Source organism: Zootermopsis nevadensis, unplaced genomic scaffold (assembly GCF_977971745.1).
Source record: "Zootermopsis nevadensis isolate Lab colony 2312 unplaced genomic scaffold, Znev_1.0 Znev_ptg000009l, whole genome shotgun sequence".
NCBI lineage: Eukaryota > Metazoa > Arthropoda > Insecta > Blattodea > Termopsidae > Zootermopsis > Zootermopsis nevadensis.
The window spans coordinates 5490888-5510513 of NW_028259141.1; the positions used below are offsets into that span (position 1 = coordinate 5490888).

The 19626-nt window shown below is 38.3% G+C and overlaps 1 protein-coding gene across 27 annotated transcripts in view; it reads left to right on the forward strand.

The window, feature by feature from the left end:
* trol (terribly reduced optic lobes) overlaps positions 1–19626 on the forward strand; it is a 363907-nt gene that overhangs the window by 152373 nt on the left and 191908 nt on the right. For all 27 annotated transcript variants that reach the window (XM_087345597.1, XM_087345586.1, XM_087345592.1 and 24 more), the window contains one exon: positions 831–953. In XM_087345597.1, coding sequence (XP_087201723.1) covers positions 831–953 — 123 coding nt within the window. The remainder of the gene's footprint in view (positions 1–830; positions 954–19626) is intronic.

Sequence of the window (19626 nt, forward strand, 5' to 3'; positions counted from 1 at the left end):
ATTGACAAAGTATACACAGATTGAAGAAATTGGAATCATGCAAGCTGAGCTCAGCTTGACTCAACCAAACTGACTTGCTAGGGTCCAGGGCAGACTTAGTAGTCAAATTGATGAACCATTATGTTTCCAAACAAATTTGGCAGTTGTTTAAAGGTTGCTGATAATTTATTACTGCCAGTATTAAATATTGTCTATTACAAGAGGTTTGTGTAATTGTGTACAAATATCGTTTTGTTCGAGTCACGTATGACATGACGGGTTTAATCATGACAGTATTTGTTAATATTAGAAGAACTGTGTTTCGGTATGACAAGCAGTGACCAAGGTCAATAGAAGTATAGCCAAGTTCGGAAATTTCTACCATTTTAAATATACTTCTGTTCTTCATCAGTGAACAACATAATTAAAAAAAACATTTTGCATATTAAATTGGTCACGTCTGTAGACAATATGCGACGTAATTTCAACGTAAGGACGACTTTCAGCACGTTATGAATCGTGGTTTTATTTCAGTGTCGTGAGAAGTGTTAATATCGTATCTGGCCAGATTTTAAAGACTTATTATCTGTGTCGAACCTTATCCAGAATGTCTTGCAGGTGATAAGCGAAATATTAAAGAATTATGGTGCCAGTTTAACATCAAAATGGCAATTATGATGTTTGTTTTCAGTGTATTGTTTCACAGGAGTAACTTATAATTTGAATTGAACCGACGAACTTTATGATGGGTGGTTTAGACCAGCAGAAAAGGAATATTGTAAATACAGTGGTAGTAAAAGTATAAGAGGTTACATGTTTTGTCTGACACGTTCTTGTGTCGACATTGACAGAGTGCGCTGAAGGTGAATTCATGTGCGATCTTACGCGGTGCATCCTGGGATCAAGACGCTGTGATGGTCACGTGGACTGCTCTGATGGAACAGATGAGCAGAGTTGTCCGCCTCCACCTGTTGGTAAGTCCAGAATACTTTCTGTTATTTGCGTGACGCATGTGTGTAGCTTCAGGAATGTTTTTGAGTGCTAGCTGCCTTACGTGAATAGTGGCGTAACGTATATCTAGGCCAAGAGCTGGCGTTGATTAATGGGACCAGCAGAAGCGTTTTATATCGATAAAATAACTCTTGTGTTGTATGTAGGCCAATTTTGAAAATTGTTGCGTATTAATTCTGTAAGGCTGTCGGGTGGGGGGATCAAAGATTGAACCGAGACAGATTTTAACCGTCTGTGGTGCTTGTAGAACGCCTTCACGTGTTGTCAGCATATAAAGCGTTCAGTGTTCTTTTGAGCCCTTTGTTGCGAGGTGAAGACTCATGATGGCATTTAATTCTTCCGCAGTTGAGATGTATTAATGAAAATTCAGGGACATCGAAAGTTGTGGGAGTATATGACGAGATATTTCCCTTAAAGATTTTAAATGAGAGGACAGGAAGAATTTTGTTTTTGTCATAATTGTGTTTGCTATTACAAATGACTATCAGAATTAAATTATTTATTACGTAAAATTTCTGAGATCTCATTGAAAATGGTTAAGCTTTTAAAAATAGGGATGAAATAATTAAAAAACCATGGATTAAAATGAAGATAGGCAAAAATTGTAATATATATAATATTTAAATGATATGCACAATAATGTTGTTATAATTGCAGAATCATAATCAGTGCATGCAATTACTCTTTTATGCATGTTTGTGGTATTGAGTAGAGTTGCTTTAGTAATTCTTTAAGGCATGTCTCATTATTTTGTATTTTATCTTCCAGTAGAGAAATTATCTGATTAATTGTTGGTAATGATTAGCAGTTAGGGCCACTGAATAAAGGAGTGACAGTTTGACACTATTTTAAAACTTCGAGTATTAACTGCTCGTTGAAACTGCACGCGTGACGTCACAACGTCAGAATTTCCGAGCACTTAATGATTCTTCTAAGAAAGAAATCACATACTACGTTCCTCTTTTGTGTTGTAAAGATGGTTTCCTCCCCGTAAAGTAATACAACTGTTTGTGTTTAGGAGAATTGTTGTATGAGACTCATGGAAAAAGATTTTTCTTTCTGCTTTTGTAAATAGCGATTTTACTGATGTACGTTTCCACGATTGGCGCCAATTTTTTTTATAATTTACTCGTTCGTATAGTAAAACTAATGAAATTCTCAGGAAGAGTGCGTGTAATCGACGTTAAAGCTGCTCGCGAAGAAAATAAAACTCTATACAGCGAAGATGCTCGTCTAAGTAATATTTAAATATTAAGTCTGTACCGCAAAGAAAACACATGTCCACCATTACAAAGCTCAGTTAACGCTGTTCGAGGAAACAAGTTACCCTACCGGAATACACATAACTTCCTCATGCGTTCACTACACCTGAAGACGAGGACAAATCCAGTCCTCGAAACGTTGTGTATTTTGTAACACCAGACGACGAACTAAGTCCATAAAAAACTCATCAATCCGGATTGTATTAAACCATCTTCAGAACTCTCCAGAATCGATAAAATCTACCTTGTTCGATAGTTCCAACGTTTCCCACCAGATCACAGCACTTCATTGTCTACCCCACGACTTTGCTCACGCGTAATTTTGTTATAACCGCTCGTAGGATGTTCAGAAGTTCGATTTTGAGGTGGTACAAATCAGTTCGTTGTGGTTCTCGAGTTGAATCGACTACACGGACACACATGACCAGCCAATAATGCGTTCTCGCAATGCACCTCGTGAAAGAACGCATAATAATTGATGTTTATTCTGAGAATCATACGAATATCATATAAATTCAAAATGCAGTCTTTCTGATTCTTAAAGCAGCTGGTACATATAGTTACCACTCGGCTTGAAACGGTTCGTTCTCGGTCATCAGTGTCTTATGAGACTAGTTGGACTGCCCGCCTGCTCTACAAAGTCAATCGAGAGTCCAAGTGGGATTCTGAAGTAGAAACGTCTTTCTTTGATTAGCTTGCAGAGGGATGGAGGTTACTTGTACAAAGGGGCTACGCTTCTTGGTAATTATCGCGGCCTGCTGCGTCTCAATCAGGTTATGCAAATTTAAATGAACTGGAATAACATTGCGGCTTTGGTGGTCTCAAGATCTGAACGTATCGGGCTTGGTTACTTGGCGTCAGTATGATGACGGTACGTCGTGTCATAACATATGAACCTGGTTTCCTGAAGGTTAGGAGGTCTAGAACAGTGGTATTCAACCTGGGGTACGCGTACCCCCGGGGGTACTCGAAGACATCTTAGGGGGTACGTGAAATTTAAAAAAAAAAATATATTATGATAAACACTGAATAATAAGTAATTTAATTTATTTAATTTATTTTAGATGTACATTATATACTATGTATAACTTAAATTGTACACCAACGACTTTGGAGGTACAAACTTGAAGAGAAATTATATCTGGGGGTACGCGAACAAAAAAGGTTGAGTACCACTGGTCTAGAACACCGGTCTGATTTCAAAAGACTACTTCTGAAAGGGTGTTCGAGTCTTAATAAATCGCAATGTTATGTTCCGACGACGTCAAGACCATCCTGATGGAACGTAAATAAGAATTAACGCATCTAAATGAATGTGAGCTATATAAACTTGGGTTAAAGGCACAATTATGGTGGCCACAAAAGAACTCTGAGCTTCGCACGGCGATGATGTGTGCATTAGCGCTGTGTAGTCTTGCACGTGATTACCACATCCTGATAATTGAGTCGAGGACGACTTCTTGTCGATGCCATCTTTCAGCGCTGAGGATGGAGGCAGCTTGTTCATCTGAAATGATGATGACTGACTACAAGCGTCACAGCCGTGAGAACCTATTATCTTATTTAGGTTCTGTTCGTTTACCTTCCTTCGCTATCCGACAGATGGTTCGTTTCTGTCTTGCAAATTGCTCAGATTCTTTCAGTTCTTTTTCGACTTGATCGCCTCCTATAGTTAAAAACTGGAACTCTGAACAACAACGCGACGTATGTACGAGCCCCGGCGATAAGTCGATCGATATCTCGATGCAGTTGGGTTGCCTGTACATTTGAATATTCGCGGAAGTCGAAGGTTGTGTGTTTATGACTCGTGGTTTTACTAACTCAGTTCCCAATCAAAATCCAGCCACATGGGACAACGTGTGTACTTCTGTTTCTGTTAATGGACCTGATTGGTTGCTCCGTTGATTAAACAAGGAGAGAAGGTGTCTCGAACAGAAATATCGAATCTGGGGGTATTTTTACAGGTTCTGCGGACACAAATACAAATTCGTTTTTGTGAAACTGAGTATATGGCCGAAGTTAAACGTCTTTTGAAAAATTTAGCAAGAAGTCTGGCCCAAATTTAAAAAATTGCTTACTGTTAATGCAATTCATCATCGTGTTGTTTTGGGTTTTTTTTTTAATACGCTGTATCTGTTGCTAAGATGAAGTGTCCTTTCAGACATGCCATGTAGACTTTTGATTTTGAACATTTGGAATTTTCGTTTTTTTATTCAGGAGACTGTACTACAAAGGATTCTCCACTGAAGCATTCCACGAATTTGTTCTGATCTTAATTTCCTTTATGAATATAATTTTTATGTTTCTAGCTGGCTGACCCACGAAAGTATAATTTTACATATTTTGTATGGTTGTGAAAACAGGGTGCTTTGGTGATGAAGTGATGTGAGGGCGAAGAAAATAGCATAATGAAGAGGTCCATAATTTGTTCTCTAATCAGATAATATTAAAATGGCCATATCAAAGAGTGGGGCGTGGTCGGGAATGCAGCGTGCATAGGGGAGATGAAAAATGCTTAAAAGATTCTGGCTGGAAAATTTGAAGGAAAGAAAAAAAAAACCTTGGCGTAGTTGGAATTAATATTCAAACGCATCTTCCGATAATAGAGTTGGTGGACTCTTGTGAACACGGCAACGAACATTAGTGTTCTATTAAAGACGGATTATTTCATGACCATCTGAGCGTACTCTTGGTTTCTGCTTCATGGGTTGATTGGTTTTATAGTCTGTTGGTTAGTTTCAGTCGCGCCAGAATATTTGAATTTTAAATGAGTTTCGAAGGCGTTATTAGCTGTCTTGAAATCATGATTTTTCCCCCTACATTTTGATTCGACGCTTTATAATCTGAGGTACTGAATAAATTATAAATGGACAAATAAATTAATATATTTGATGACAATAAATTAATATAGCACATTTCGTGGTAGTTGCTGAGGTCAAATTAGAACTTGGGTACAGCAGGAGTTATCTAATTTATCATAAAATCATGGCCGGAGGCATGCTGATATGAAGTTACGGACACGTCAAGATTCGTGCCCATCAATCGTCTCTTCTGGTATGAGACCACCACTTTATTTCGGTTCGCGTATGACTTAAATACACGTGACGTCATTAGATATGCTGTGATTCTTTTGCAGAATCTCGATTGCATCGGTTTAATGTCCCACAGACTTTACCAATACGTCCCGGTTGGTAAAGTCTGTGGTTTCTTACAGCGCTCTAAGGCTATACGGGAAACTCTCGGTTTAAGAACGAGTTCAGTTCCAAGACATTGTTCGTTATGTGTATCTTGCATTCCTGAGCTCTTACGATACGTGTCGTATAAGTTAACAGCCATTTTAAACATTAAAAGCATGTACCAAACATCTGGTCTACACCAGTGGTATTAAACCTTTTTTGTTCGCGTACCCCCAGATATAATTTCTCTTCAACTTTGTACCCCCAAAGTTGTTGGTGTATAATTCAAGTTATACATAGTATATAATCTACATCTAAAATAAATTAAATAAATTACATTACTGATTATTTAGTGTTTATCATAAAATAATATATATATGTTTTTTAAATTTCACGTACACCCTAAGAAGTCTTCGCGTACCCCCGGGGGTACGCGTACCCCAGGTTGAATACCACTGGTCTATACAATACGTTTTATTATAATGTATGTATTGTAATAAATACATTTTTTAAAAGTTTATTTATTTAAATCTTACAATTATGTTCACTATACTTTTGGAATTTCTTTTTTATAAGGAACTCTATCTATTGACGACTTTAAGAAATTTTGAATGAATTGTGACGTTCGTTATAGCGAATGTTCGTAAACTGAGAGTTGCCTGTATCTGGGAGCTTATTCAAACCGAAGGCACAATCTAAATGTCATACTGTGATTTACGAACATATTTTTAACAAAGCTTATAAGCAAAATATGTTTGTTGTCTGAATATCATCATCAGCTGCTGCAAGGGTTAAGACTTTGTCCTGGGTTAGTTGAATGGAGCCATCCATCTCTTCTCTCCTTCCATTAGGATGGTAATCAAACAGCTTCCGAAGAATTAAGTAGTTCCGTTCATAATTTTTTACGTTCCTTTCCAGGTAGAATGTATTATCTTTGTGTTCTTTTGTCATACATTCTTCTGTAATTTTCCAGTGATCTCAGGAATCTTATTTCAGAAGAATTATTTTGATGCAGATGTTTTTGGCATGAATTTTGGCATTCACCGCCATTTAAGAGAGATGATACTGTAAAAACTATAGAATTTTAAGATTTTATCTTGTCGAGATTTATTAAGCAATGCGAGTTTAATTCTTTTGCGCAGATAATCGAGCCTTTGTAATTTATTTAGTAGATTATGATGCCACGAGTTATTTATCTACGGAAGACCTGTTTACCATTTCACTTATATTTATCGTAGTAAAAATTGTTTCAAGCGAAACTGTTACAGAAGTGATTTACTATGCGTACAGTTTCTAACTTGTTTAAAAGTTTTTTTTTTCGTATTCGGTACGTATATAGAGAACTGGGGAGGGGGGAGGGGAGGAACGTTAAAAGAGACCTTTTGAATTATTCGCCAAAAGTCTACAAAACCAAAGAGTGTTCTTTATGTCGCTTGTGTTAAAGAACAACTTATTTGTAGTGTGAATTATTACGGCAATTACTGGGAATTTTTGGAAGGATTTACGAAAACTACGTGATGAATGTTATAAAGTTTTTTTTACCGAGGATTTTTCTATCGTGTTTAGCTAATTGGGTGACAGATTTACGAAACATAATATCGATCCATCGAATACGCCAAGTCACGGTTTATCGTGTGTGGAAGAAATAAAGTTTTTCAAAATTTGCATAGCTGTACCTCATTTCCGCTCCGTGGTCAGGCGTCGTTATTAAGCGACTTAATAATGTGATTTGTCGGAGGAGACACGACCATTCTAGGAACAGCGCACAATTAATTAATGTGGACTCTATTTACCGGTAGACAGTATGTAATGAACCCTAGGACTAGGTTTGACCCCAGCTCGTGGACCGATTGTGTTATAAAATTAGGTGAAAATAAAATGATGATAATAATTATTATTATCATCACAAGGACCTAAGAAAAAGGAATGTCTCAGGAATATCAAGGAGCTATCTGATGAGGAGTTTATGAATTTTTGTACCTAATTTTGTCGGGCTGATTTGACGCGGGATGTGGGGCTAGTACAGCGAACAAAAGAGATTACATATACAATATTTAGATCTTCAGGAAAGAGGCCGTCCGGGAGCCTGTAATAATATTAAAAAGGTCTTAAAGTAACGTGGTATGATGGTCTGATCTGGAATTAAGTGGCTCAGGACGGGGTTCCATGTCGGTTATTTTGTGAACACGGTGATGAACCTAGTGTTTCGTGAAGGAATTGTATTTTCTTGGTTTAATTACAAAGCACGAACTTTCTTCACGGTGGAGTGCTTGAGTTAATTTCGAGAGATATGTTGAGGAAGAAGACAGTGTGTTCCTCTGAAATGTTGGTTTCTTCCTACGTAGAAGTCCACACAGCAACAGATCCCAGAACGTCGTGGAACAGTAATGATTAGGACAGTTTTTTCCAACTTTCAGTACAGACATTGTTAGAGAGGAACTGGAATTGTTGGTTACAAACTCAAGGCCACTGCTAGAAATGCGGGTTGCATTCCAGAACTTGAAACGTGAGGCGTCAATTTGCTAGATTACGAAAGAGTCAGTCCGTGAACATTGGGGTCACTAAATGAAATCAATCACAATGTCGGAAACTTCCTGACGCCTGTTTATTTCCGTCACTTTTAAATGAATGAGCTCACTGTTAAATGCAGTAATATCTGCATTTCTCCTGGTTGTCTGTCTCTGACCACCGCCCTGTTCTGAGAATTCGTCTGCGATGTTGTGTAGGCGGCTTTCAGATACAGTTCAATTATTTTATATAGGCCGCTTAAGTTCTCGCTGCGCAGTTCGCTTGATTGAGCCCACGTACTCCAAGCATGAGTGTTCAGCTTTTTGATACTACTAGAGCAGAGCGCTCCTTTCGGAGCTCCTCGGGGGTTTGGTCAAGTTTTTAAAACGCGGTTAAAACACTTGACCAACGCCCCTCGGGGGGTGGGGGGGGTGGGTCAAGTGTTTATAACGCGTTTCAAAATCTTGAGTTAGACACTAAATTAACCCCCCCTTCGGGGGGTTAGTTTAGTGTCTTACTCAAGTCATTTGTTTACTCGGCATTGTTGTGTTGGTACAACAATGCCGAGTAAACAAATATAACGTAACATTGTTTGATGACGTCATTTTTTGACGACGACGACGACAAATCACAAATTTTTATAGTAGAGAGAAGAAGAGAAGAATAGATATTTGTGTCAGCTACAATTTCAGCATTGTTACGGCTTTGATAATATTGTCGAGTCTTACAATCGTTTTAAATTTTACTTTTTTTACGATTTAAAAGCAGCGTTTGTTCCAGAGTACGCTCGAGAATAGTCGTTGCCGATAACGGGCATTATTCGACAAAATCGTTTGATCCGTGTTGCACCCTGAGAAGTTGGCAATGCCAAGTGTCTCAGTTAGATGTAAACGTATCAGTCTGTTTGTTGGTGGAACTGCAAGCAATAATTAACACGAGTTTCGTCTTGTTTTTGTTTTGTACATTGGCTTTGTGATGATTTTGTCTAAAAATGTTTGCGTTCTCCTATTCTGAAGATGGGGATGTCTTCTGGGTTGTTGAGCCGTGTAGTCTGGTAGAAGTTTACCGACGTTTCAGAGGTTCTTGCTGCCTCCATCGAATCTTAATCACACCTTTTATCCATGCTTTTGTATAACAGTTATAGTTGGTGTGCCGTGACTTTGAACATAACCAGAGGTATTTTTGAATAGAAGAGTTATAAGGCCTACACAACTCTTTCGACACTGTTTAACCTCTGCAGTTGAAATGGTGTCGTGAAATTAAGTTTAGATTAGTGAGATTAGAGGTTCTCACGGCGGTGAGGATGACGTTGATATGTGGCCGTGTAGACACTAGGGAACTACGTTTTGTAAAAATCAGTCTAACGCCGTTGTTGGCTTCAGAATCGTTAAGAATATATTTTGCAGTAACGCAACGTTTAATCTTCTGTTAGAGCAATGTTTGTTAACTGGTGTTGTGGTACGTAAAGACGGGTGACTCTGTCTATGCGAACTTAAGTTGTTGAATTAATGTTTCAAAATATAACCGGTTAATAAAAGTATGCACGGTTTCAACTCAAATTTTTAGAAGACAAGACTGCGCCTCACCCAAAGTTCGTTGTGTCTCATAACTGATTTGTTTATGCCGTTAAAGTTGCTCAAACGAATATCTTTGAACATTTTTTTTTTAAAATTATGAAGTGCTATTTAAGGTGATGGATCTTTGCCCTTTTTTCGATGAATTTTATAAGAGTTCTTTAAATAATCGTAAATAATGGAAAAGAGGTTTTATATTTATTTAGAAATGTGTTTGTTATTTGTAATGTTTATACGAACAAGAATAGTTAGATCTACAGGTGAATCTGTTGATTTAACACAAATTGAATGACCTAGAATGTTTAACATGAGTTATTAATCATTGTCAACGGTGCTGTTAATGCACAGGTGTTGCATTAATTATGTACTTTTTTAAACCGAAGGACGTTTACTTTTACTGGGTTTACTGTGAATTCTTTTTCGTCTCACTGATAGTTACATCAGTTTCTTCACCGATTAAAGTTTGATTTAATCATACTTTATTATACTCCATATATGCACATTGTCAGACACCATTACTTTATACCAAAAAGTATGTCTCCCCCACCAATAGATACCTCTTCAAGGAATCGAACTCAGTAGTCTATCCTGTAGCCTAGTCACCATAGCGATTAAGGGATGACGTGTCTCGTTGGATTCAACGTTTGTAGACGACTTGCGCAGTGTGACTGTTGTATTATGGGACGCGGAGACATCTTCGCCGAATATTTGGTGGTGTAAAATGTTTAGAACCACCGAAGGAGGAGGCAGCGGGTTATCTGTGTCCTTATCACACGGTGTGTAATTTATTGCCCTCATTAAACACTATTTTATAATTTATTTACATAGACATTACACGCTTTTCGACTCCCGTAGTTTCAACGACCGCTTTATATTGGACTCCGTCCCGGTTGACGTCCGGTGGTCGGTGACGTTCTGTATCTTCCACTTCTGAAGTCTTTTGTTTGTTGGAAAAAAATTCCGCTCGCTGGAATTCGTATTACGGCATTGGGGCTGTGAGTATGTGTCAGTCATTTCCACGAATAAGTCCAGCGTTTGGCACAAACTCATCTTCGTGAAGTACAACATTCCAACGTGTTGTCGCCCAGATGCACTATTGACCTCGGATTAAATTCCCCGACTGTTAACAGTCGTTTAACTCAGCTTAGAGAGTCCTTGGGAAGATAACAGAATCCTCATGTTATCCGTGTTATTGTATTATTTTGTAGAACTGTTTCCTCAGGAGCCTGCCACAGCGTCAATGCTGAGTCAGCAACTATTTCCGAAATACATTTTGTTTTTAATATGTATTACGTGTATTATATAGTTTTATTGTGAGGGACGACTACATATTTTACGACAGCGTCTTTCGAATGATGTATGAAGATCCTAAAATGGCAGTTTTCTACAGTTCCCTGATGTCGTATTTGCCCGGGATGTTGGCCAAATATTTTCTGAGTGACGTGGAGACAGTTCCAGTTGCTCCTATAATTATTGGAATTATTATTATTAATACTATTCCATCTATTCACCATTTTACAGGGTATTTACTTCTGTGTACCCGAGACAAACCTTGCCCCTGAGGTACGTAGTGCAGCAGCTATTTCCGAAATACATTTTGTTTTTAATATGTATTACGTGTATTATATAGTTTTATTGTGAGGGACGACTACATATTTTACGACAGCGTCTTTCGAATGATGTATGAAGATCCTAAAATGGCAGTTTTCTACAGTTCCCTGATGTCTCATTTTTCCTAATTCTTATTGATATCCTAATTCATTTTGAAACGAATAATTGTTGTTTATTTATCCTTGAATTTTTGTTACTCGTGTTTAATTATTGTTCATATTGTTCGTGGAACATTGGCCTAAGACAAAGGTATTGCCTTCGATAAAATTGTGGTATTTGTTATTACGTTGGTCGCCCTGCTGATGTGTACTCCGAAGAGTACACTTTTCAAGTCATGTAATTTTTATCCTTCGTCTACAACTAAGTCTTCCCTGCATTCTCCTGTGAATGCAACGTTCCTTACCCACCTGATCTCGTTTGATGACGGTATTAAGCGCAATATTTTGTGAAAGTTTAAATTGTGAGGTTTCTCGTTGTGCAATGTTTTCCAATCTCATGTTATTTCTTGGAATTTTATCTCCGTGCGTCTGTGTGCTTATACATATTGCACAGGACAACGAGTTTTATTACAATGAAACCTGATTATATCACTTATTTGTACTTTTTTTAAGAAGTAAATATAACTGTCAAATTTGGACGCTTTTATTGCGATGAAACATTTTAGACACCAAATAAATGAGTCATTTAAGATTATGTAGGAGAAGTTATAGCGGTTGCATTTATGTTCAGTATTTTAGATCGAAGACGAAGTATTGTCTTGTGTCATTGTTACCCGCATCGCTTACCGTCTCGGCAAATCCTCAGAGTAAGACGATGTTTTGTGCGCTGAAAAAGTTGTCAGTGGAACCACGGTTCCGGAGAATTTGACGTAAATACGTCTATACGGAAAGGAAGTTTATATTTTGGCTTTATTCTAAATATTTCCTTTATACATGCTTTACAATTGAGTAAAGTTTGATTAAGACATTGCTTATTTAACTTGAATTAGTTACGCTTAAGATGGGTCTGTGGTAGCTGAATGTAATGTAAAGTAATGTAATGTAATGTAAGGTAATGTAATGTTTTATAGGTAATAGCAATGCTAAGTAAACAGATGACGTTTCCTAGGTAACATAACAATGAAGTTACACTTTTTCGTTTCCCTTTTTCGTAATACTTTTTCGCCGAATGACACACCCTAAAATATAGACGTATTTACGTCAAAAAAAAAGGTTTGCGTCATTTTTATGTGTACTTTGCGGGACATGCACAAAATCAACTCACCCAGGGCTGTCCGTCCGCGTGTTTAAATTTCGGAACCGCTGGACTGGTTTTGTTTAAGTGCGGTTGTGCCATATGAAGACACTCAAATCTTTAATTCTTCAGTTTCCTTCTGTCGTTAATAACAACAAGGCGGACGCACGTATTTGTAATGCGTCGAAAATAGAGTTCTTTTCCTATAATGTGAAGCAATATGGCGACTTCATGAAATGTGTGCTTGGATTTCGTTTAGATGTCGACAGCTGATGATGTATTGGGTTGTGGGTTGCGGTTAGAGGATACATTTTCTAAATATGGACAGTAGACAAGGGGTGGTCCTCAAATTAGGGGGACTGGACCTGGATAAAAACTCACTGTTTAGGAAATGTTACACAAAGCCTATGAACTTTTGGAACGACGTAGATAACGGAAAATGATAATAAGATTTGGAAATGTGGGAATTTGAGCTGTGTTAAATTCTGTCATGGCGTTTGAAACGGTCGGAATTTGTCTGGAGGTACTGAGAATAACTACGATAAGCCTCTGGTACAGTTGCTGGCTTTTGAGCGATGTTCGATATTTGGATTACTCTAATACGACGTGGAGTGGTGGGCAGTGCATTCAGCTGACGCCATTGGTTCTCAATGAATGTGCATTAATTCATGTTCATGTGAACACATAGTGCCCTAATAGCAATGATATTTTCAGTTATGTTTCGTCATCTGTTTTAAATTGCCACCGTCTCGATAATTTTAATTTGTATTGTATAGACCTAGGTCATTATCTACGAGCGATTTTATTAATATTTTCAATTAGTTTTTTAATTTTTATAATAGACGTCGATGAAATGCTGTGAGGAATAATAAGAACATAGTTTATGCATGCATGACGTTTGTGTTTTGCGTGGTAATGTGCTACAGTTTAATGTGTATGCACTCGGAAAAGGTTTAAAATCATCGAGGCTCTTTGTGGAAGTAGCAAGATAAGACGGACGGAACATCTAACACGTCTGAGAGTGAGAATTAACCGATTTTGGTTACTAAACTCGTTTTAAGGTACTGCTCGAGAGACGAGAAGTTACGAATGTGATGGTGATAACAATATCGTTGGCAAATAGGATACGAACTGGATTAGGATAGGGTTAAGTGACTGGGTTTTATGTTGTCTGTGATGAACTTCCGGATTTGAAATATGTGTGGCACGGAATATCGTGTCTGACCGGTAACTCGACTAATAAGTTTTGCTTGTAGCAGCAACTGATTAATGATAATCCTCAGCCAGCCATTGCGTGCGCGCTTCTACGGTTGTCATAGGCTATTAAGTACGAATATATATATATATTTAATCCTGAGTTTGTGCCATGCTGCGACATTGGAGCCGACTTAAGGGTACATCCCACTCAAATTCAAACAGGAGCACCAAACTTCTTTCTTAGTTTTTAATATGTGTTACATAAATCACAGTTAAATGATGTATTTCGGAAGGCGAAGAAAGCATTACTTTATTAGAGGTTCCCAGGCTTAGCCCGCTTGCCCTTGTAATTGATTAGTGTGACAGTTAAAACGTTAGATTGATAAGGAGACAGCTTGATAGGTTTTTTTTAGTTTCTCTATCGCTGTTAGGTATAGACGAAAGGGATAATACATTTTTGTAACAATAATATTAGTTAAGAAACTTGTATTAGTCTACACGATACAAGATCACTGTTTCTCAGTTATATTATTTGACAAAATCAGTCTTTAGTGGCATACGAGGTGCGATCGGAAAGTTTCAAGACTGAGCGTATAAAAAAAACCCGTACACTTATCTCAGGTATTAAATTCATCCATCACCCTCGAAGTAGTTCCCCTGGGAGTGAACACAACGACAAAGAAAGATTTCCAGGGATGCTTCCAGGCTTGGCAGCGGCGCTGGGATCGTTGTGTTCACTCCCAGGGGAACTACTTCGAGGGTGATGGATGAATTTAATACCTGAGATAAGTGTACGGGTATTTTTTTTATTTTTTTATACGCGCAGTCTGGAAACTTTCCGATCGCACCTCGTATATCACTGCTTTTGCTATAGTAATCTTTCAGCGTCACGTCTAGTTTTTATTTATTTACTTGGGATTTGCGTGTATCCATTCAACTCTTCAAACCAGGTTTACATTAATCCAGTCTCGCATTAGACTAACTAGCAAGAGAGCAGTGCAGTTCGTTCTAATTCGAGGAAATGCAATTCGAGCCTTTAAATGCTTTGATCATTCCAGTGACTAACCAGTTCGCTGGTTAGTGGCACGAATGAGACGTTCGAGTTGTGACTCGCATTGTCATGGGTGCTATGGAGAGCTTTGAGCAGTGTAAGGTAAGGTAAGGTTAGGTTCTCGGAAGCGAAGACAATTCGTGAATCTTTTTGACACACACACAGCTTCGGTAGCTAAAAAAAATTATGCTTGTGAAAGGGCAGAAGACCTGTTGTTATATCGGACGGCCCCCAAAGATATTGCTTGTAAAATTAAAAACATAATGTCAGAATAACGTCCTTATTTGAAGATTTTAACTGTGACGAACAGTTACCCTGACGTCATAAACTATTTTTCGTCACAAACGTCTTCCAGACTTCGCTGTTCAACAAAACAGAAGACAGTCATTAAAATACTCGACTCTTTACCTATAGCCCTCAGTCAGAATGTACAACAAAACTCATTTGAAGCTCGTAGTCAGCTCAAACTGCCTCAGTGTTTTTTATGCCGCTTTTGAGCTCCCGCTGCGTTAAATATGACATCGATTGCAGTTCGTGAAACCTATTGAAACCAAATATCAGTTTGCGCTTGTTGGCTGTCAATTGTCTGCGGTTGTAATGCTGTTACAGGTGGAGCCGTTTCGCGTTGAATTACATTTCCGTATTGGCGGTACTAACTTTGTTGGTGCTTTTTGCAGTGGCGTGCTGTTGCGAGTTCCGTCTCTCTTCACCCTTTGAAGCTCAGTGGTAAATTTATGTTTTAGTAGTCGCTAACTCTGTGTGTAGTTTTATGGGTTTAATATGATTCTCGGTGTAAACTGATTACAATTATGGAACTATCTTACCTTTTGATTTGTTTTAATAAAGTTTTATAATTGTTTTTCGCAGTTAGCGAGATGTTTTATCTTGTAGTATTTCCATTACGCGCAGATAAGAGTCTATCTAATTTTATTTCAATTGTAAGTTGCCGTTTTAATTTATTTATTCTGTGTTGTTTTGCTCTTGTTCTCTTTAACGTTGTCTTCAACCGCCTCTCCGCATTGTTTCTATTTTTTTCATTAGCCCACAAATTCGATCACGTTCTACGTTAATTTCTGTTTCTTGTTTAGTCCTATGGTGCATTGTCTTCCTCCTGTTTGCGTGACGCTTTGTACAGCCTCTAATCTTATTTTCCTCCGATTTTCAGAATTTCTTTCCGATTCGCCCTCTTCTTTTCTCCCTAGATGCGCTTTGTCGCGGACTAGAGTGTACTGGCTTGCGTGACACTGCGACAGGAGCTTGTAATGGAATACGTGAAATGTTGTTTCCAGTTTGATTTTTTGTTTTTGTTTTATTTCCCCACCCCCACCCCCACCCTCGTATTTGTAGTTTAGCTCTGTCTCATTTCTTCTCCTTGTTCCATCCCTCTTATTATTGCTTCCTTAACTTCTCCCCCTTATAAATCACGTTATCTAATTTCATATAACCGTTTCCGCATTCAGAATTTTTTTGTGTTTCGGATGACTTGGTTGGTTGGCCTGTTTCTGTGTTAATCAAAGTTTTAGGAACCCTGAACATAGATTAGTTCTGTGGAGTATCCTGATTTTATTTTCCAAACTCTATTCATTATAATTTATTTTATGTTAATTACTTTTCATTAATTTAGTTTTTAATTGTTTTTTTTGTCAATTGTTTTCCTTTTACTCGCGATTCTGTTATTCTCGATGCTTCTGTCGATATATGGAGTTAGTCGAAACTAGTGTAAATAATCGATATTTGCCATAAGCCTCGATGTATATCGAGTCTATTAACTTAGGAAGTCGAGACGTCGTTCCGTATTGAAATCGCGAAAAATTATAGTTTCTTGTTCGAATTCGTCATATTTTATTTCCGCTGTGGTCATGGTGATGTCATGGAAACAGTTTCATTACTGAACTGAGAGCCATTACTACCACGCGCAGTAATGACATAATTTATGTGGGTTGTTTACCGGACACGCAACGGCTGACACTTGGAATGAAAGGGCGTTAGATAAATTTCAGGTTGTCGTAACATTTTTGGGCCCATGCCTCTTGTATATATGCACCTCCATGAAGTTTTATTGTTGCTGTCATTCCGATTACGTATATTAACGGAAAATGCAAGACGATTTATCGATTCAGTGGCTATCAGCACATGGCCATTTGTTTTCTGGTTTATTTACCATAAAATTACCTCATTTTGACCATTGTATTATAAACTGGGTTCGGAAAAATGCTATTATGACTGAGGAGTTTTTTAATACTATTGAAAAATATGGGTGTATTACGTAAAAAAAGGCCACGGCCGATTTCTTGAACAATATGTTCTGTAAAGATTTAAAGATCATTCTAGCTGTTGACGCTACATAACCTACGAAATTGTAAGCCACGGATTTATTATAGTATGATATTTTAGGTTCTCACGGCTGTGAAGAAGCCGATGTTGATCTTCTGGGTTCTAACACCGCGGTAGATACCAGCGTTTCGGATGAACTTAATTCCTCCGTCTTCATATAGAATGCAGATGCAGTGCAGTGTTATTTACCTTCTTGTACAATCGGCGTTATAGCCCATAAGATCGACGTAGAGTTCTCAGACTTACATGAGACTATGGCTGTATTGAGTCACCGTCTTTTTTAAATCGGCCACGAACTCTATTTCTCTATCCCTCGGGCTTCTACCATTCCTATGATGCCCACAAGATCACCTACTACTATTCACAAGCTTGTGGGTGCTGTCGGAAATGACTCTGCTAATATCGAAAGTGAGAACGGCAAAAATAATCGATGTTTGTGTGTAATGCCGGCCAGTCATGCGAGCCAGCGAGTAAGTGAACTTGCGTTTGACTGGCAGCACAGAAAATGAGCTTCAAACGAGTTGCGTAATTCAACTGAAAACTAGTGAGAGACGTTCTTCAGGGACGGAAGTGACTAATAGGCATTTCGGTAAGAATAGAAAAATTGAAGATGACTGTCTCGTGCGATGTTTCGTCGTGTAATCTGGCAGGAGTTTTCCGACGTTTGAGAGGTTATTGCAGCCACCGGCATCAGGGTCGTGGAGGCAGCAAGCGCCTCTGAAACGTCCGTCATGTAAATTTATACCAGCTTTCACGGTGTAACATCCCAAACCTGAAATCTCAACAAAGATAGAAATATTCTTGAAAATAAGTACAGCTGAATGGATTATGACGTGAACTGTACAGAAGTGTTCTTTATAATAAGAACAGTTCAATGGATTTTGTGTAAACACCCAGAAATTTTAGTGAAATAGACGAAAAGAAGTAAAGAAACGAGGAAATCCTTTAGAATTGGCCTCATAACAGAAAATTGTCGTGTGGTGGTACGTACGAGTGCGTTCTTGTTGTTAGTCATGGGACGGTCTATGTAGATGTCATGTTTTCGGGAAGTGATGTCAGTAGCCCAACACCAGAGGCTAACTCAGGTTTAACTCGAGAAACGGTGGGTTTGAGATGCCGTGTAATCGACACACATCCACGTTCAGTAAAGCCACACCCTGCATCCAACCTCGACTAATACATGGTACAGCCGTGGTTCCAGAAGACAGTCATGTTATAATTATAATAAATTTCAAACGTTTGACTATAACAACACAGTATTTTATTAATTTCATTTTTGAGAAGCCAATAACCACTCAGTTGGTCAAGAAATTATACGCTTTTATGGCACATTACCTTGTTCACAAGACACAGGAATTGGTCGCTGTCCTGAGCCTGATTTGTCCAATCCACATCCTGATTTCTTGCCTACGGGATCCACATTGGTATTTGAAAATATTGCAGTGAATCGGCTCTTCGTATTTCATGAGGACTGTACCTGCATCTCAGTCGGTAAAGTAGCGAGCTATGGTCAAAATGACTGCAATGCTATTTTCAGTTAGGGCGTTGGTATTACTTGAACTAAACTTTGTTGGGAGTTAGAGATAGGTCGGCCATCAGCTATGTTGCAATGAACCGAGCCTGTAATGAGGAAGTAGCCAACATTACAGTTGTAATGGGCTTGGCTCTGCAATTCAGCCCACTTTGAGCTTTATGACTGCATAATCACAGTGTCTCGCACGTGCGCATAGAGTTACGAAACGGCCTAATCTCAATTTTCCCGTAGGTGCATGTTGGGCATGTGGACGGAGATGATATTGAAGCTGTAATATTTGAGACTCAGCTTATACTGGAGTATAAAATGAAGTTTAAATTTTAAACACAGACACACAGCGGTTAAGTAGTCTTGTTTTCTGGGAAAATTCATTGCAAGAATATGACAATTTCATCGGTTTTAGAGATACCTACTGCCTTCATTATGACGGTCGCGTTGCAGGTCTGCCAACCGTATCGTCCCATCCAAAGAGAATAAGAGGCACATGATGCTATCACGTTCGTCTAGACTAAAGTAATTTTCCAGAGTTTTACAGGCCATGGATTCTTCACTGGACAGTCATGGGTTTGTCTCGATGGGTCCATGTGGAGAGCAGCTGATCGTAAGTCTGAATATGGAAGTGGGGTCCAGACGTCACTCTCACTCGAGTGCATTTCCCAAGGTGACCGCTGGTGGAGGCGGTGTATCGTAATGTCATTAAAGGCATGCAGCTGTCTGCGAGTGAATTCTTGCGACATGTTGAAAGAGGATACCCGGTTTAAGTTACTCTATGAACAGTTTTTATGAGATATTTCTTTTACGAAGTACAAAAAATGAACACGTAAAGGAAAAGTAGTTGTGTTCGTTTATGTGCTGTTTATTTAACAATGCTGTCAGTAGCCCAGACTAGACCCATCCACTGGAAAAAAGCGTTTTATGATCATCGCAGTCTGTGGAATGTTAGTATTAAGACGCTAAAAACTTCACTGATATGATGAGAATCATCACTTCGTCAGCGTATAATTGTTTTGTTAATGCAGAGTGTCACATCGATAGGAGATTGAATCTCGCCATAAACTTCTTAGCGACGCATTATTCGTAAATATTTTTTGGAACACGTTGTTGTTTTGTAGATATACGTTAGTTAAATATAATTTTATTATAACAAACCTTAAAA